The sequence below is a fragment of the Asparagus officinalis genome, chromosome 4, assembly GCF_001876935.1.
Source record: "Asparagus officinalis chromosome 4, Aspof.V1, whole genome shotgun sequence".
Taxonomy (NCBI): domain Eukaryota; kingdom Viridiplantae; phylum Streptophyta; class Magnoliopsida; order Asparagales; family Asparagaceae; genus Asparagus; species Asparagus officinalis.
This window is the reverse complement of record NC_033797.1, coordinates 1,117,907-1,139,526: the sequence shown is the minus strand read 5'-3', so window position 1 is coordinate 1,139,526 and position 21,620 is coordinate 1,117,907. Positions and strand designations below refer to the sequence as shown.

General features: G+C 36.0%; 1 protein-coding gene across 1 annotated transcript; it reads left to right on the top strand.

Annotated features, from left to right (window-relative positions):
* Positions 1,298-19,753, top strand: LOC109836304 (GDSL esterase/lipase At5g62930). Its single transcript, XM_020404164.1, has 6 exons — positions 1,298-1,589; positions 10,720-10,797; positions 16,237-16,377; positions 17,164-17,240; positions 18,465-18,629; positions 19,315-19,753. Exons 1-6 carry the CDS (start codon positions 1,479-1,481, stop codon positions 19,478-19,480), a joined length of 738 nt encoding a protein of 245 aa, XP_020259753.1. The 5' UTR covers positions 1,298-1,478; the 3' UTR covers positions 19,481-19,753.

Below are 21,620 nucleotides of genomic sequence, written 5' to 3'. Positions count from 1 at the left end.
TATCTTCAGTTAACAACAGCCTAACCACGTTTGTAGATGATATCTAGGTAGTTAAGAACCTCTGGAACAGATAAATCCCGTGAAAACCGCTTTAAAACCGCCAAAACGTGTTTCGGGCTCCGGACTGCGCGGCGTTGGTCAGACAGATCCGACCCGCGCGCGCGGGTCGGTCTGTTCTGTCCCGCGCTAGCACGGGTCCGTCGCTTCTGCCGAACTTGTATGTTTCCTGACTTTTTCGATTTTCCGTGACTTGTAGTTTCCTTCGTTTTGCATGATTGATCATCTTGTTAATTTGTATGCTCCGCGTGAGTTGACCGATGCGTACGATTTGACCGATGTGCGCGAGTTGATTGTTGGGTGTGCGTTTGATTGATGCGCGCGAGCTGATTGACGCGTGCGAGCGGATTGATTTGACGCACGTGAGCTGATTGACGCACGCGAGCTGAATGTTGCGCGGGTGCTAACTGACTGTTGGGCGCGTTTGGACGCTTTGAGTTGATTGACGCGTGCAGGCCACTTGACGTTTGCCGTTGTGGTGGTTCGTTGTCGTGTCATCAACGGTTTGCCGATTCGCTTCATGCGTTTGTCGGCGTTGGATAATCCTCTTCGACTCGGATAATGACGTTCACCGCCTTCTCTTTGTCTTGAGCTGTATTCGGGGACCTATAGGTAATTTTTGACGCCTATAACAACGATTAAAATTTTAAATATGCAAAAATCACCCTAAAAATTAGAAATGATGACATCTTAAAGTCTGAAGTTTAGAAATAGTCCTCTAAATATCTTAAAAATTACAAATGGGCCTTAAAAATTCAAAACTCACGAACAGCAGCCTGAAATTCTTTTAAGGGTATTGATTTGAAATTTTAGATTTTCACCATGAAAAAAAGAATCCAAAAATGACCAACAATCCCTATTTTTTTACGGGCATTGTTGAGAAATTTCAGATTTTCAGGGCATTTTAAGTTTTCAACGTGTTTTTTGTGATTTTCTAATCTTTTAGGGTGTTTTTAGTAGTTTTTATATCTGTTAGGGTGCCTTTTTTTATAAATTTTGAATTTTTCAAGGTCTTTGCGGTCTTCAGATTCGCAGGGGCTAATTTGTAATTCGTAAAAGTTTTTGGGAGTTTTTTATAAATTTGAATTGTTGTTTTGTATAATTTTGGGGGTTTTCAATGTACGTAAATTTTAGATTTTCAGGAGTATATTATTATTCGCAACCCCATATTTTAATACTCTAAAATTGACTATATTTAATCTCAACCGTACATCAATGTCTACCCGAAAAGCCTCAACAAATCTCAGCCACGCCATCTCGGAGTCTTGACTGACGCTTCACGCGTCAATCGATCGCTGCCACCTCCCCGCTCGGTCGCGAGAACCGGGCCGTGGCCCTCGCGAGAGAAATCGGGTATATTTAAGAGAGGAGGAAGAAAAGAGGGAGGCGGGGGAAAAAAAGAAGGAAAGAAAGAAAGAAAAATGGGGGCTCGATCTCGACCGCAGTTCGTTTTATTTGGAGATTCGATCACGGAACAATCCTTCAGACAAGGTGGGTGGGGGGCCGCCCTCGCCGACACGTACTCCAGAAAGGTAATGTAGCTTGCCGCCTCTTTTCAGGATAATGATCTACTCTTTGTTTTTTTTTTTAAAAATCCTCATCTTTCTAAACTAAATCACATCTTATAAAATCAAAATCGAGCTTAATGTACATGGAGCGATATCGAGGTCGTAGATGCCAGGAGAGTCGCATATCGGATCGGTGCTCCGATCTCCTACTAGCAATGAACTGGTTCGGATCCCGACGGTGGAGGGCGCTGTGATGAACGAGGCTCCCCTGCGCTGCTCACGACACGCGCAATAACCTCCCAATCGATACTCTAACCGGTCACCCATCTTCGTATTTTGGAAGTCGTAGTATAAGGGGCTGTTTGGTTGCCTCTTTTAGATGCTGAATCCCTGCCAAAACTGACAAAAACTGTCAGTTTTGGTAGGGAATCTTGCAAAAACGCCTTTTTAAGAGGCATTTTTGGGTGATTTCCTACCAAAACTGACAGTTTTTGTCAGTTTTGACAGGGATTCAGCCTCTAAAAAAGATAACCAAACAGAGAGATGAAGTTTCCATCCATATCAACTAAGGATGTGATTATTTAGCTAACCACAAAATCCCTATAGGTAGGCGTAAAGATAGGATCTCATTAACTCTTTGATCATATTCCAAATCTCATCTCAACATCATATCAAATAGTTTTGATATGACAACCCACCAAGGGCACCGGATCTAGCATACCCCCACTCCACCAAAAAGTGGGCTGCAACGCCCTAAGTCGATCATAAGGTTTATGCAGCTGATGTGTTGTGCAATCGTCGAGACAACCTGCAACTTAGCAAGCTCTACACTATAAACCCTTTTAAAAAGTGAGTATAGACATCGATCCCATTGAGAAAAGAATAATATAGATAGACTCTCGTGTACCCTAGATTCAACTGGAAACACATCTCTAGTTCGAGCATCTTCTAATCTCTATTAAGAGAAGCATTCCCGACTACCGCAGAACTATATGGCAACTCAGACATTGTCAAAACAAATCTTCAAATGTAGATCATACAAAGTAGATGCGTGATCTTCCTCTTGCACTATTGCTGATTCAACCTAAGAACAATTATATTGTGGCCATAGGTGAGAAGTCAAAGTAGTAACACTACTCCCAAACTTTCACAACATAGTCAAATGTCACTAAGGGTATAATTGGAACAAATTGTATGCTCATTATATTTTTTTGGCTTCTCATGATAGTAAGGAAAAGATACATTTGTCTACCCTAGAATAATATAGTCACCTAACACACGTGGTGGGATCAATGTTTTAAATGTCTCCCGACATGTCCAACATGTCGACCGACATATCGGTTTGAGGGTTTGACCGACACGACATGAATGTTTTTAACTCGTATATCGGTTTTCAGGGCTAAATCGGAAATATCAGGGTCATATCAGACATATCAGCCTATTTTTTAGCTTTGAAAAATCGATCGATATGATATTTTTTTTTTAAGATTTGTTTTTTGTTATCGGGTTTGGGTTTAGTGATAAATACCCAAACCCGTTTGACCCGTTCTCATGTTTAAAAGTTTCTTATGAACCCGTTAGAAAGAATTTATGAACCCAAATCCATATATTATTTACTTTTTTATATGTTTAGTCTATAGAATTTATAAAGTATGCTTATATTGAATTTATAAATGCTTAGATTATATTTAGGACATGATATTATACATATGCGCACTACCCGATATGGCAATCCGATATTTAGTCAATGTCCCCCGATATATCCCCGATTTCCGCTATCCGACATGGATTTCAGCCATCAGATATGAACCCGATATCCGATATTTAAAACCTTGGGTGGGATCATGTGCCACGATAGAATAACACTCCTCTAGAGAGTATATGTTCATCTGTACATTGTGCACGTGTTCACCTAATCAACGAGCTAACCGTGCCTTGTCTATTTGCCTCCCACTCAGAAGGCATACCCTGACGCCTTAGTGGAATGCGAAACACATCTGGCTTTGAACATGTTGCAATGAACTTAGATCGTTCGTTAAGTCGATCATTCTCAAGAATGATCTCATCTCGATTCTCAATTGATACGATACATCTTTTCCATGAATATCGCTTACTATCATCGCAATTCATGATATTTTCATTGCTATCTCATCTTTGATCGCTTTGTCATAGCACCAAAAGTAGCTACTCGTGAGAGTGTGCTCATGTATACTTTTCTTTTCTCAAAAGGCTTGACGTCTCTATGCTTGCTCTTTACAAGGTTTTATAGTGTAGAACTCATTGATTGTAGGTTATCTCAATGATCGCATGACACAACAGTTGTATGGACTTTGTGATTGATTCAGAGCATTGCAGCCCACTTTTCGGTTGAGTAGGACTGTAGGAGTATGTTGCATGTGGCGCTCCTTGTGGGCTAATATATCAAAACTATTTGATATGTTGTTAAGATGAGATTTGGGATAGGATTAGAGAGTTAATAAGATCCTAGCTCTAATGGTTGACTATTTTCATCTATAAGGATTTGGTAGCTAATTAAATAATCCTATCCTTAGTTAAAGTTCCCCTATAAATAGGGATGCAGACTTCGTCTCTCATGCTACACCTTCATACATATAACTAGTGGAAAAAACCCTGCTTTTGGCTACTTAAGCGGCCCGTAAGGTGAAAGCAGTGCCTCATCGCTATGCTTTTGTCAAAAGCTACCAATAAAAGCGAACGTGGCACTTTCTGCTTGAAAATGCGTCATAGGCTCCTAAAAATGATACGGGTGTATCTTCTTCTCTGCTTCGGAAGCTTAGTGATCCTCATGGGAATTTGAGGATAGACGATTCTCATGATATCTTAAGAATAGAAGCGTGGATAGAACCGTAGAAGGCGACGAAAGAAGTCAGAAGGAGCGAAATGCAGATAACAGAAAAAACTGGCAGAACTCTGGCCGGTCGACCGTGGCAACATGCGCGGTCGACCGCCAACCTGCACGGTGCAGGGTTTGAGACTAGACTCTGTCCGGTCGATCGCGCCACATTCCGTGGTCGATCGCATCGGGTTCCTGGGTGTTTTATGACTCCTGATTGATACAATTTTCTGATTTGATTGAGCTTATTTATTTATAAGTTTACCATCCACGTTGTAAACTCTATAAATAGAGATTGTTTAGGATTTCTAAACAGGGGAGATTGTTAGAGATGTAGATCTAAGGAAATTAGGTCTAAGAGAGAGAAATCAGAAAGAAATTCTAATCAAGAGATTAGGGTTTAGAGAGAATCGGGAGACTGTTCTTGATTCTAGAGAGATTGTGAGAGAGGGATTTGTAATCTATTGTTCTCATAATCTAGAGAAAGTATTTTCCTTCGCTAAAACTGAATTGTTCTTGTGGTTTCTATCATCTTCTTCTCAACTCATTCTTGATAATTTCACGATCAAGAGTGCTCGTCTGGGGACTCGTATCAAAAAATATCATTGAGCATTGAAAAACACTTTTAAGACCAAGTGCAATGGCAAGGCAACTCAAAAATTATTACATCCAATAGCAAGGCAAATTGAAAGGCAAATGAAAAAGTTGGAGAGAGAAAGACAATGGAAGGCAAATTTTCCCTTTGTGTTAAATTTCTTGTTGGGCCCCGCGTGTCATAAAGTTTTTACAATTATTCTCACCTTGTTTTTAAATGACTGTTTTGATCAATAATTACTCGAAATTAATTTTTTATTTTTTCACCACTATTTATTATTTTTCAAGATCTATTAATAGAGCTTGAGTTTGTGTTATTTGGACAAAGCAAATAAAACTTAATTTTTTACTTAATTATCATGATTGAGTGATGTGGAGGAAAGATAAAGTGAAAAACTTTTTAAAAAATTAGTTGTTGTGGAATTGAAAGGCAATTGAAAAAGGCAAGTGATGTGGAGGGAGAATAAAGTGAGGTGGAAGGAGAGAGAAAGGCAATTTTTGCCTTGCCATTGAAGATGGTCTAAGTGCTTAACAACGCTTTATAAAAAATAAATACAAGTTTTATATTATAATATACCTGAACCAAAACTTAACCCATTTTCTTGTAAAACCCTCTGCCTCTCTCTCTCTTCTCTGCTTTTGTGACTCGAGATGAAAATAAAATCAAATCTTAACTCCAGCTATAGCCACCTCCGGCTAACTTTGTAGGCTCTTGCCACCATATCCACTTGCAATTCCTTCTTCACCAAGCTTTTCCTTCGTCACTGTCTTCTCTTGAGCTACTCATCGAAGCTCATTATCACTATATCTAGTCGACCGTAGTTCATTTTATTTGGAGATGTGGTCATAGAACAATCCTTCAGATAAGATGGATGGGAGGCCGCCCACGCCTATACATCCTCCAGAAGGTAATGTAGCTTACCGCCTCTTTTCATCTCCTTCTAAAGATTGAAATTTATTACCATTTTGATATAGATTGCATCAGGATAATGATCTGGTGTTTATTTTTTTAATCCTAATCTTTCCAACCTAAATTACACCTTATAAAATCAAAATCTAGCAAAATTTAAAATAGCATAACAAATTTCAATTTGTATGTGCGCAAATTGAAAAGCTGTTTGACTGATAGACGAGCAAAATGTACATGCTCTATGTTGCAATATTAGTATGGAAAAAGGCGAAAAAATATTAGGCTATATCTGTGTTTTTGATAGTTAGAATACTAATTTAATATATTCTGGATGCACCATTTTAGCCCATTTTTATTTTTTATCTGGTGTGAACTATTATTATGGAGAGATTAGATAACATTAAAAAGGTGACTAAAATGAACCTACCTACCCCTACCTGTATTAATCATCTAGAGGGAATATTTTTTTGACAAAAAGCACACCTAGTCCTTCTAATTCTACATTTTTTTTCCAGCAATCTTATTTTATGTTTTTTTTTCTCTTTTCTTTTGCAGACATTCTTTTCACAAATTTTTTGCCACTATATTTTTTGCGGCTCATTTCTACATATTCTTTCTCGTCATCTTTAATTTTTCCTTTTAGAGTCATAATAGTGTTCTTTTATGCAGTTTACCATCTTACATATATGATAAATCATAACTTACAAGTCTATTTGCAATATCCATTTAACAAATCTCATATTGAAAACTCAAGAAACAAATCTCATCAATTGTAAAAGTGGGTGAGATCAAGATCCTTATGTCAATTAATATTTTATTAACCATCATTGGTATTTTTTCAATGGCCTAATCTTGTGACAGTTGCTTGAACTTCAATAATTATTTCAATATTGAAACATAATTTCTTTATCATCTTGCAAATAAGGTCCTCAAATTTTGAATTACTTGCTAATAGATGCATTATATTAGTTGATTTGAGTGCAAAAGGGTTATTGAAGACTCAAGTTACGATGATAGTTGGAATGGTCATAATCCCCGTAAAACAAGTGTCTGTTTGGTCTATTTTAAGTTAGTCTGAATGTTAGTCCATGCGAAAAAATTAGATTAACCTAAAATAGTTCTAGGATAATATAATCTCAATAAAATAGTTCGGAGAGTACAATACCCCCTAATTCAATTCAAGGATAAAAAGCAAACATGGCCTTAGTGTTGTAAGATGGGTGGAAAAATACATACTGGATCGGTGCTTCACATTTTGCAGCTAGTGATGAACTAGTTCGGATCGTAACAATGGAGGGAACTACAACAAACAAGGCTCTACCACACTATTCAGAAACATGCAACATCTTGGTCGGTACCCGAGCCAATCACTAATTTTGTGTTTTGGAAATAGTGGTATGAGAGATAAAGTTTTCACCTCTATTTATAAGGCGAACTTCATTTAGTTAGCCACCAAATCCTAATAGATAGGCATAATCAACTATTAGAAGTAGGATCTCGTTAAGTCCTTGATCTTATCCCAAATCTCATCTCAACAATATATCAAATAGTTTTCATATAGCAGCCCACTAAGGGCACCAAATCCGACATACTTGCACTCCACCGAAAAGTGGTTGTAAATTGTAATGCTTAGAATCGATCATAAGGTCCATATGGCTGATGTGTCATGCGATCATTGAGACAACCTACAAGCGGTAAGCTCTACACCATAAACCCATGTAAAGAGTGATTATAGAGACATTCCTATTGAGAAAAAAAAATTACGGAGTCTTGTGTACCCCACATTCAATTGAAAATACACCTCTAGTCTGAATATCTTCTAATCCCTTTTAGGAGAAAGCATACTCAACTATCACGGAACTATATGACGAGATTCACACATCTTCAAAACAAAGCTTCAAATGCAATCACCTATTATCTTCTTCTCACACTAATATTGATTTAATCTGAGAACAACTGTTTTCTTAATCACCTTCCTTTAGGCTGAATATATCATGGCCATAGGTGCCCATACCTTCGCAACATAGTCAAATGTCATTATGATTATAATTGGAACAAATCATATGCTCCTTATATTTGTGGTTTCACATGATAGCGAAGGATACATTCGTCTATCCTAAAACCATAGTCACCTACCATACATAGTAGGATCATGTGCCATGATGAAGTAATGCTCCTCCGAAGAGTATATGTTGATATTTATATTGTGCACATCTTCATCTAATCAACGCGCATACAGTGTCTCTTCTGTTTGCCTCCCGCTCAACAAGCGTACCCTTGCGCCTAAGTGGAACGCAAAATACTTCTGGTTTTGATCAGGTTTCAATGAATCTGGATCATTCGTTGAGTCGATCATTCTCAAGAATGATTTCATCTCAATTTCAATCGATGCGATACAACTTCTCCATGAATGCCGTTTACTATCACCGCAGTTCATGACATTTTTATTGTCATCACGTTTTTGATAGCTTTGTTATAGCGTCAAAGGCGACTAATCGAGAGAGTGTGCCTCTATATGTTTTTTTTCTCAAGGGGCATGATGTCTCTATGCTCTCTTTACAAGGTTTTGTAGTGTAGAACTTGCTGATTGCAGGTTGTCTCGATGGTCACATGAGACAACATCCATATGGATCTTGTGTGATTCAGAATGTTGCAATCCATGGTTGAGTGGGAGTATGTTGGATTTGGCGCTCTTCGTAGGCTGCTATATCAAAACTATTTGATATGTTGTTGAGATGAGATTTGAGATAGGATCAGAGAGTTAATAAGATCCTACCTCTAATTATTGATTCTCCTTATTCATAGGGATTTTGTGGCTAATTAAATGGTCCTATCCTTAGTTGAAGTTCCCCTAGTAAATAGAGATGCAGACTTCACTAGTTCATCTGTCACACTACATTTCCATTTACTAAAATTAGCAATTTGCTCGAAAATTCATTGGAAAGTTGTCCCATGTGTCGTGAACAGTGCGGAGGAGTCTTCATCATAGTTCCCTCTATCGTCGGATCTGAGCCGTTTCACTACTAGCAGCAGATCGGAGCACCGATCCGGTATGAATTTCTCCTCGCATGTTACAATATGTCTAGAGCATGCAAAATCAAGTCCGACAAGGACAAATAGGTGAACATCTTCTTATTAAATTTACAAAGCAAGTATATGGATCATTATTAGCTATCTTACAGTGAATTCTTATTGGATGCATCAAGGCAGAATAAAAAAGAATTTATAATGATGCTAGGCGTGTTAAAGCATAGTTGTGATTCCTTAGACCCCCCTCGAACTATCGTATAGTTCTTGCGAGCTGATTCTCTCCAATACACAAATTACTTCCCCAAAATTGGCGTATCATTTACAAGTATGCAGGGCGCAAGTTCTCTTTAAGTGCACATGCACAAGACAAAATGCTTTGTGCACAATCGAGTGAAGGGAGACGAACAATTGAATATATGAGTCAATTAATTTACTGTAAATAAATACCTATGTTAATATAACATGAAATGAAACCATGAACCCGACACGAACTATGTGAAAAGAAAAAACAGAACATGAAAAAAACGAACTCCATAAAAAACGAAGTATTTAAGTATTTTGTATGAAAAAATATTTAAATGCATAACTAACTTTCTAGTTTCAAGTTTTCTACTATACGTTTTGGAAAACTGTAACCATAAAAAAAAAAGATTTACAACGTACGACTGACCAAACTTGTGTGCCGAAGCAAACTACCCCCTTCGAATCTAAATTTTCTAAATGGCTAGTTACGTGGTCAAATTCGTACAACAACTCGTTACGTATCGCATACTATGTAACTATGTGTTAAAGGATTCTTAACTTGAACAAGTTTGTCTGATCAGAAGGTATCTTAATAAACAACCGAGATCTGAAAAATAAAGTTGTGGTTATAACATACATGAAAGTAATTATTCATCACACTCAACTAACCAAGAAAGCACGAACTTAAACACTATGATACCATGTACAATGTACTACATATTGATCTTGCATACAAAAGCAAGCTAGCCCTTCTCAAATCCAAATTTTCTAAGTGGCTAATTGTGTATCCGAATTTGTACCACGACCCACTACATACCGTGAACCGTGTAATGATGGTCCTAACTTAGGGGAAGTATATATAAGCACACTCTATAATCGAGGAAGCTCTTGAGTTTATGCAACCAAATAAGTAAGCATTTAGATTCAAAGAGCTCTGATGAAACCCTAGTGGCGGAAACTTGTCAATTCTAGAAAAATAACTTGCATAAAGAAACCTATCAAAATGGTAAATAGCAAAATTCAGCTATTACTTATTGAATTGATAAGATAAACATATTACGATGTCTAGGATCATTATCCTCTCCGGCGTCTCCGCTTTAGGATGTTACCATTAATCTCTTCTCTTTACAGTGTAACTACTAGTACTAAGTAGTTAATGTCCTTAATGTGTTTCGACTTATGTCTGTATAAAATACTATAGGAGCATGTCTTGGTTCACAAGGTACATTGCTCAAAACTGATTCTTTAACTCCGTTATCCTCAACAACTACATTTTCTAGTATGCACATGATGGCGTAGACACTAATGTAAGTTATTAACACTTTTTCGAGCTGCCTAGATCTCACTTGTGTCTTAATTAGAAGTGTTATATATACTCTTTTATGCACCATTGGCAGATAAATTTATTGTTATTACTATTTTTTGCATAAATCGTGATGTGTATGTTGGATTTGAAGACATCATTGTTTATATTGCCCGCAAAATGTGTTTCTGTTACTATTACTCACATGCCTTCTATTCAGGCAGATATAATTGTTAGAGGCTATGGTGGATATAACACAAACTGGGCTTTGTTTTTGCTTAATCAGCTATTTCCTCTGGTAAGATTTGGCCACTCTATCAATCTTTATTCTTTTTTCCGGACATTTAAGCATTTTACTGATGGATGTAATTCAATACTGGAGGCTTCATCATTTTATAGTTTCTTTGAGTTTCTTATTTGATACGGTAATTGCAGATGTTTTCTGGGAAGTTTGACTCAAATACTTGCTGACTTGTGCAATAATCTGAACTTCAACCATTTTATGTTTTTTTTAATCTTCTTGTTTGAAATGGCTCAATTATAGATGTTTTCTTGGAAGTTTGAGTCAAACGATTGCTGATTTGTTCAGTAATCTTTTATTGGTTGATAAAACACAAATAAAGTAGAAATTGAAAAGAGACAACAGTACCCAATTGTTTGTTTCTATTATAATTATGTTCGCATAAAGTTGGAAATGTTACATGCTTACAATTATTATGCTTGAATTGAAAAGGTGAGCAATGGCAGAAGGTATTGATCCTTGCTTCCGTCAACCTATCAGATAAAAACAACAATGTTAACCAAAACAAAGCTTTCTGCAGCTTTTAGCCCATAATCCAATTTGTTGAGGTTAAATAATTCAAATAAACAGAAGGGCAATGCAGATTTTAGATACCTGAGCTTCGTAAAGACATCAAGAGATATCGAGAAGTACTCCTTAAATTGAAGTCAGTTAAATATGACTTTCTTCTGGAAAAGTTTGGCTCAAGTTTATTTCTTACCTTATTGCTTTGGCGGCTAATTCAAGCTAGAAGTTTGATGCAAGCTTCAGATGAACCATAATTAGCATGACCTGAACTAGATTTTGGGTACAGGTCAATAGTTGCAGGATTTGGTAATTCAAATTTTATGTGATTCAGCTGCATATCACTGATTCTGATCATATTATTTAAAAAATGCCACCTGGACCACGAATCTTCATAATGCAAAACATATTTATATGGTCTTGTGCTTTCTAACGTGATAATTAGTTCATTTGCATTTTTGTCGGGAATGGAGATTTCTATTTGCAGACGGGTTTATTGGATAACACCATGTTCCTTTGTTAGATAGTATTCTTCATTCTTGAAGTCTGTTGTTTGTTACTCAAGGACAAAGGTATTTGAGGATGCAATATCAGAGTGAGATTATTTGTAGTTTATGTTGTGAAAGTAGGGTATTAACACATGATGAGAAAGTTATGTTTCTGGATCATTTTGCCTCTGTAGAATGGAGAAGTGAGGGATCTTAATGATTGGTGGTCGACGAAAATGATGGATGAGGTGACCAATGCCTATAGATGCTAGAGAAAGGGGGTCATAAGTACAAGTAAGCATTCTAGCTCGGAACAAAAACTTGTTTGCGAAGAAGAGGTTTCTGATTAGACAAATCGAATAGATAGTCATTTTGTATGTAACGGTGATTTCTTTGTAAGTTCGCCATATGAGTGATCAACTGTATATCTCATGGTGGATTTCAAATTTGATGAGTTTATTGTTGGCACTATCTTATCTTTCTCATAAGCAATGTGAAACTGATGAGAACTGATGATGTAATGGTGTATTATTTCTTTGGGGGGAGAGGCCGTCCTGAGACATACCTTCCATTTTACTAGAAAGAAACTCTGAGACTGCGCATATATGTAAAGCAACTAAGAAACAACTACTCATATCATAAATGATCCAAACTCGGGTAATTCTGATCACAATTTAAATTGTGAAGCAAATTATGTTATTTCTATCACCTACGAGTTGTATAAAATTGTGTGTTATTTTGGAGGATATGGCTGCGAGGGAGCTAAGGACATATGCTTGCATTAGTATGCGAGGTATTAAATATCAGATATCGAGGAAATTGGACGACCAAAATCCATCTTGGATGCGAATATTTGGATATGTAGTAAATGTCAGAGTGCTTTATCGGATGATGTTGTTGTATAATATAACGTCCTAAAATGTAAACTAAGAATACTTAATGAAATATGAGAATACAAAAATGTGAAAAATATATGTTTAGGATCACTAACAAATTGTTGAAACTCAATTACAGAAAGGAGCCTACTACAATTTGCTAAAAACTTCATAGGGCTAGATATTTTTGGTAAAAGCATTAGAGAAATTTTGCAGAATTATATTGTTTTGTGATAATCTATATAAAAGGATATATCGGCTGATATATTTGCCATATTGGGATATATCACCCAAAAATCACCAAAAAATGGTAAAGGATATTGAGAGCATATCACTTCGCTACAAGCATTATAGAAGGATATATCGGTCGATATATTGGGATATTTAGAGCAATGCTAGTATGCTTACGACATTGCGGACTAGTAATATAGCAATTCCTATGCTTAGTGGCTGATTCAAAGTAAATTTACATGTTGATGTGGGTTACTTTTCTTTATACACCATGGTCTTTTAAGACTGATATTGAAAAAGCACAACATTTCAAATAATATAGAATACCTTGAATTGTATAAGTCAAGAGTCACTAAAATAGCCATATTTCATTTATTAAGTGTAAAAATAACATGCATCCTAATCAAACAGAATTATGAACTCATTATTTATGTACTTAATTTTGTAAGCCTCAGGCCTATATCTAATGTGGCTTTCATGTGTTTACTTTAAAAATTGTAGTCTGGGATAGTTCTTTAATTATCATAAAATAAGCATCCAACAATATTTGTTAATAACCTTAGTTCCCAGTTCATATATGTGATAGATATCAGTGCATCTGCATCCTCAAAAATTCGAAACATTGGCTGAGATGCAAAAGATGGAAGATCTAGAAAGAAATTACAAAGGGGGAAATGGATATAGGAATCAGAACTAGGGAAGTAGGAAAGGCACACATAGAGATCACATTATCATGCTAAGACGGGAGAAGGCTAGAGTTGCTTGAAGAGTAATTGATGCAGTAACTGGACCATATTGAGGTTAGTTTTAGTGAGGTGAATATTACAACACTAGGCAAATGAGTAAATGATGGTCTCAGCTCAATTTTATTTTACTTCGTGTATACTAGATTTTACGATGTACCCTGCACATATTGAAAATGTATGGTAGATGTATCAAAGATCAGTAAGTTAAAATATGCATGTATGAGGAATCATTCATTTACTATTCTTTTTAAAATGTATATGACGTGTGTTGTATTTAAATAATTTGCCTGGTTCCTTAATAAGAAATGTGATTGTTCACATAAATTGTAATTAAGATAACTAGAAAATGTTAGTGATATATGAGATAAGGAGCATTAGCACTCACAAATTATGTATAATTTTAAGTGTTGTATATATCGTATCTGTATCGTAAATTTTTATGTTCTTGTGTTCTTCATGTATACTTATCAAACATATATCCTTACTGTCATTTTGTGTCTGGATGTATGTTTGTAAGTATATATATTACATAATTATACTTTATGCATATATTTGGGCATAGCCATGCCATGTATGACCTGGATTTTCAAGTTTTACTGTATCTCTGTGTCCATGTAATATCATAGTTGAATTATGTAAATGTCCATGCTTTACAGTTTAAAGGCATTTATAAATAATGGGTAGGCTAAAATAATGTGAGATTAAGAAATTAGACGGTGGTTGCGACACAGAAATTTTGTATTGGCTTGCAAATAGGTGGTATAGCTGATCATACTAATTTTCAAAATTGTTTGTTATTGCATTGGATTGTCTATTATTTTTTCAAATCTTATGTCTCAACAAGTAAGGTAATATGTGAAATACACTTACTGTTATTAATGAAGAGAATTTTCATAATGCCACAATTTTGATCATTACATGAAATCTAAGGAGATGTTCTATATCAAATAAAATCAGTTTGTATTTACTTGAACATTATCTTTTTTCTAATAATTTAATTTTCTCCATCCAGCACTGATCATGATAGTTATGTAAGTTTGTAGTTTTTAGGCCTCCATAATGAAAATTAGTATGCTCCAGTCTTAGACGACTAGAAAAGGCTTTCTACCCCAAAACATGTTGGGCTCTCCTTGTCTTGTATTCAGTTCTGTTGATGGTCCTGTCCCCTGTTAAATTAACAGCCTTTCATTTTCTTCTTTTTTTTTAAAAATTTCCTTGATCCTTGATCATTTATGTTTGTCCTCAGCCTTCTATGCTCCATCAGTCAAAATTCTATTAATTCATTCTAACTGCACACCGCAGTCTTCAATGCATGTGCATGCTATCAATTGGTTCTCGATTATTTATCCTCAATTAAGTTTCCTTTGAGACCTCACATTTGCACCTATAGTCCTATATTTTACTATTTTGCCACTTGTCCATTCAAATGTTACCAGATTTGTGGCTTTGGATCATGGTACATGTACGGTTACGCGTCATGCTACTTTGAATAGCACATGGTACAAAGGAGACAAGCTTAATTACATTGGTATTTTGGATCACTATGCACTCGATAGCATTTGCCACGGCCATTTTGATAATTGTACATGTATCGTGTTACATCCAGTTTCATTTAACAATCGAAGTTTAATCTCCAAACTATAAAACCATGGTATCACTTTCACTTGAGAGTCACAAATCAGTTGATTAAGAAAAGATTAATTGGTAGTGCTGAATACATAAAAACATTCACATTGAATCAGTCACTTACTAACCCTCTTAATTTATTTCTGGGATCAAGTTTAGGCAATTTGGATCAGAATTGAATCCTGAATCAGAAAACATGAACTGGTCATAATCCAAGGAAGGTTGAATTGGGTAATACAATGCTCTTAGAAAGACTCTAGAGTCAGAGACTCAGTCCTCATTCTCTGGACGAAAATCATAAGCAAACATGGATGGCTTTCTTAATGCTTAAAAAGGAAACTCCCTAACTCATTGAGATAAAGTCTTTGCCGTTCTTGTTGTTTTATTTTTGTTACTTCAAGAAGGTTTGAAATAGATATTCTTTAGGCTTGAACAGAAACATCCAATTACAGCATAGATGTTGCATTTTTCACTAGATGATAGCCTATGTATGTACATTTAAACATGTAGATGTGGATAATGTTCTGAAGAAGATAAATAGTAACTCATAGCAAAGAATGCAGCAAGGACCAAGGAGGAATTTCTGTTGATAGCTATAGGGACTGCATGACCTTTTTATTCTGCAATGTTATTGTTCCTATATCATGCTGATGTTTATTTGCAATGAGCTGTGCTTTATTTGCATTGGTTCATTTGCAATACCCCCAACATTTAGGCTTGTAATAGCCTATGCTACTCACTCATAAGTAGCAAGATTAGATGGACATGTTGTTTGTTCATAAATATATGGTTGTACATTCTTTTATTTCCACTTGTACGTGCAGTACTTACATATGTGCATGTGTTTACCTGTGATTCTAATGAATATTTATTTCATATTGGCGAATCGTTATTTCCAGCTGTATATTCATCTAACTATTTCATGGAGAAGTACTTTAAGTAGGTTTTTTAATTTTGATTTTGTAGAATTGCTCAACAGCTCCTGCTGCTGCAACTATTTTTTTTGGAGCGAATGATGCAGCTCTTTTTGGGAGAACAAGTGAACGGCAGCATGTGCCCCTTGAACAGTACAAGGAAAACCTAAAAAAGATTGTTCATCACTTGAAGGTAACATATGCATGCATGCATATATACATACATGATACATGCATGCATACATACATGCATACATACACATGTAGCTGTATACATGCGTACTTGTATACATACACAGATACAAATAATGTTCTGCACCTTTCTGTCTTGCATGCTTGTTTCTACTATTTTGGGAAGCATTAAGTTAAGATATTTATTCTTCAGATAATTTTTCAAAGGATTATCTCATCTTATCAAGGTGACAATACAGGTCTAACACGTGACTCTGCTATGCACTTGTGGTTATGGCCATCTTTCATCCATTTGGAGCAAAATGTTTAGATAAGCCAAAATAATGTATACATATTTTCCACCAGAGAAAGAGATAATATTTATTTTTTCCCTTAATTGTGCATTTGTAGGAAAGGTAGAGAGGTTGCTTCTGTAGAGGATGAAATGAGAGAGAATCGTTTGAGATGGTCTGTTCTCAATGGACCAATTAAGAGAAGTGATAAAGTTATAGTTAGTGGGGAAAAGATATGATATTGAGAAGGATATGATATAGCTTAGTGGAGGAGATATCCCTCAACAGAACTAAATGGAAGAGCACAATCCATGTAGCCGACACCAAAATAATTTGGGAGAAAGTCTTTGTTGTTGTTGTTGTAGAAAGAGAAGCAAGAGGATAAAGGCTCTGCTAAAAGAAATTCTTCTATCTTCAGTATTTAATTGGCATAATTTCCTTTATCTTGTCTTTTATCAACAGTTCTTATATATGATTCCAGCTTTGCACATCTCATGGATATTGGCATATGTCAGGAATGTTCACCAACGATGTTAGTGGTTTTAATCACTCCACCCCCTGTGGATGAGGATGGTCGCATGGCATATGCACGGTATAATATATATATATATATATATTTTAATTTCCTCATTCATATAATCATTCCATTTTCTATGTAGTTTTTGCCATTGACATGACCATTATTGTTGATAATTGATCTGTAGTTATGTAGGGAATTGAAAAAAAGAAGAATATTGGAAAAAGTATTTAGCACAGTTCTGTTGAATTAAATCCTGTTAACAGGATGATTCAATTTCTCTATTTAATAGAAATAGAGAGATTATCTGGTCCAGTTATTATATAAAATGGGATTAAAATGAGTGGTTACAGACTTATAGAACTTGAACACGAATAAACTAGTCCTCAATGAGAAAGAAATCTAATCATACTAACATAGAAAGTTTCCAAATAGTTATATTATAAATGGATTTCTAAATCAATTAAAATTTTAAACCAGGAATATTTATTTTATAGATAAGGGTATAAAAGATTTGTTCGAACTAAAATCAAATTTTCAATACTAAAAAAAAAACCTTTGATCATCTTTTTTCCTCTCCTTTTTTCACCTGCTCCTTTGCGATTTTTCATGAGAAAGTTATTTAATATCAAGTTTATTCAAGAATTGTAAGGATTTTGGTGCAAGGATTGAATCTTGTACCAGACATACCGTAAAGACTTGTTCTACTTACCTAGTTACCTACTCCTTTTAATATACCTTACTTTTGGTTCTCGATTTGATAATGCTACTGTGGTCATTGTTCTCAGGCAAATGACACAACACTCATTCTCACCTTCATCCGTTTTCATAACTCCGAAAAGGATCTCTTGTCTGAGAGAAAGTTGTTACGTGCTGATGTAACTTTTAAATGGTGTATATTGTCTTACACAGACACATGTAAATGAAGAAAATTGAAGTCATATATCATAGACAAATTGTTCTAACTGATCCATTTGGAAACCATAACCTAGTAAATTCTGTTGAAATAAAAGATGTCATACCCCGGAAGACTGTTTCAAGCCATAAATAAACATTTATTAACTTGCATGCCATGTCCTCAAGTCATTCCAGTACACCTATAGACTGATACATAGCGATCTTCTTTTCTAGTTCTTCATCAAGAAAATTGTCTTGGCATCCATTTGAAACATTTTTAAATAATTTGCCCTCATAGTGTTGGCAATGCATTTTTACTCAAAGTTTCCTTAAAATTATTGTAACAATCTTGTAATGTGCTGTTTAATTCCCTAAAATAATTGTTTTTAATTTTTTTTCCAGTTCCTTGTACGGTGAGAAGGCCATGGACATGCCAGAGAGAACAAATGAAATAACTGGTGTTTACGCAAATCAGTGTGTTGAGCTTGCTGAAGAATTGCAAATCCCATATATCAACTTATGGTCTCTAATGCAAGAATTTTCAGGATGGCAAAAGAAGTTCTTGAGGTTGGTTGGATATTTGAAATTTATTTTGTTTTTCTCCTTCACCACTAGTTTCTGTATGTTTAGTATAATTAGTCTATATGTTTATCCATGATACTAGGCCTTCACTCCCATCTTTTCCCTTCGGGCTGTACTTCTATCTCTGTCTTACATGACACACACGCACACGTGCTTGACTACTGACGATAAGACATATTACCTTCTTTTAATACCTGGGCTATGTTTGCAGATAAAACAGAAGTAGAAGAAATAATCATGTCTAATGCATTCTAAGATGAAATTTTTATGTAAATTGTATCACATGGAATTTCTTCTGTTCTCCACATCCGAAAGAATAATATTCAAGACACTCATGTTCAACCCTTCTTTTTTGGCGCTCAAGATTCATTTTATCGAGCTTTCATATTCCCGATTAATTCCCATAAGATTGCATCATTGATGTTGTTAGATTAAAATGAGTGTCTAAAACACTACTCTCCAAAATAATTTCTCATTAATAGGCATACAGCAAAAGGATTAATGTAACTCTGAGAGGCTTTAAGAAACATATATAAAATAGTTAAGACTTCTAAACCCATAAAAACATAGATATTGATTGTGATACATCTTTGTTCTTCTGGGATCTCAAGTAACAACACATATTTTGCTTCTCATGCTTCTAACATACTTAACCCTTTTTTTTCCGCAGTGATGGCTTGCACCTGACAGCAGAAGGCAATGCAATAGTCCACAAAGAAGTCGTTAAAACGTTCAGTAGTAATCATCTCCGAGCTGAAGAAATGCCATATGATTTCCCTCATCATTCTCAGATAAATGGAGAAAATGCTGAGCAAATATTTAGACAGTGGAGCTAATGTTGTCTCCTTGCCAATCTCATTTTCCGTCTCCATCAAATTACCAATTATCTCTTATGAAACTTTCCTACCCTTCTTTATCTTCCCCTTCTGTTCTTTATGACACTCTCAAAACTCTCTTAGTGTGCTTTGCTATAATTATTCTCAATGATGACATTTTCGGTTCAAATTTTATTCTGCAAATGGTTGGCTTACTTGTACTTTTGACGCCTTGTCACTACTACGCATACAATACTAACTTTACCATTAGCACATTTGTGTCTTTCGTGATTATTTTCATTGGCATTATTTAAAATGTGTTGGGAAGTTGCCCGGCGCGGTTAAGGATGAAAAACTGAGTGAGATAATCCATCTGCCGGATACTGAACCGAAGAATGCATTTGCCTTACCGCACTACCGACTTACTGCGCTACCGACTGAAGATCTAATGAATACTCTTGCATTTTCAAGTAACCAGCGCTCTCTACAGCTTCTTCGAATGAGGTGTAACTGGCTCTGTTAGGTGCCGGCAGGAGATGAAAAGTGTAGGGGGGTAGAGGCGACGGTTATTGTTTGTTTAGGGATAGGGTTAGGATTTGTTTTTTGACTGGAGAGGAATGTGAGACTTCAGATTTTATGTGGAGAAATATGAATTCCTGAGAGTTTGTGGAATGGTACATCAAAGATGAATGTTTTGAGAGTAGAATAAACCTAGCTTCAGATTACCTTTCTAGTACCGCTAGTCTCTGGATCACGTACTAACGTGCTTTTGTGGATTATTAGTAAATCTACTGAGCATCCCAACGGCGAAAGTAATATATGGTCTTGTGCTAACTCATTGTGTATATCAGGCTGCCACCGATCTAACATACCCCTTTCAAGTCCGTCCCCAACATTTTCTCTCTCCATTTTCTTCTTCTTCCTCCTCGCCGCTTCTCTTCTCCTCATTACTCATCTTCTCCTTCGCTTCTCTACACTAGCAACCTGGGTCGCCAACACATCTCCATCTTCAGGGCCCATTTCGTCATCAGAACCACGTAGAAAAAATGGGTCTAGCTAGAAGTAGGGGTGCATCCAGTCCGGATAGGGCTCCGATATGATGCTTACAATATCCATATCCGTTTACCCATCTCGGATACGGATACAGATATATCTCGGTAAAAAAGTTCATATCCATATCTACTAAAATCAAATACGGTTACATATATACATGCGGATACAAAACGAATATGAGAAAACTAGATAGTATTCAGAAAAACATAATTCATGTAATGCAAAAGAGTTTGTTAATATGTTCATTATTATTGAAAAGCTAAGATTAGACATCTTGATCATCAAAAGTAACCACAAATCCATAATCTAAGAATCGAAACTATCGTAAGAGTATGACTAATATGTATTCGGATATTTCGGATACGGATATAGATATTTCACAACAAAATCATATCCGTAACCATATCCTATCAGTTATAGATTTAAATAACCATATCTGTATCCTAACAGATAACATTACGAATATTTCATCGGATACGGATATGGTTTAGCACCCCTAGCTAGAAGGATCAAACCATCATCACCATAGCCTCCTACCCTACTGTCGTAAAAAAGACCACTGCCAGAGCCAGAGCCAAAACTTGTGCCCGCACCTGGATGGTAATCACCACCATAGCTATGACTACCATATCCGCCAAAGCCATTGTTGCGTCCATACCCTCCACCCAAGTCTTCTCCAACATAACCTGCTCAACACTACCAAAGCTACAAGAATAAGCAAGAGAAGATTCTCCCCTGTAACCTCCAAAACCACCAAATTCCTCTGCATCACTGTCATAACAGAAATATTCACCAAGCCTATGACTGACATCTCCAGTGTCCTATAAGAACTGCTCTCATCATCAGAATTATGTTTATTTCTTTTTTTTCCTCGACAACTTCTTTGTTCTGTATTCACATAAGCAACATCCTTCTTTCTATTGTTCTTCTCGTGTGTTTCTTGTTGATCTCCTGTCTTCCATCATGCTCATGCCTCATACGACTGGGCTTGCAAATCTTCTTCGTTCTTTGTTCATTACTCATCTTCTCCTTCGCTTCTCTACACTAGCAACCTGGGTCGCCAACACATCTCCATCTTCAGGGCCCATTTCGTCATCAGAACCACGTA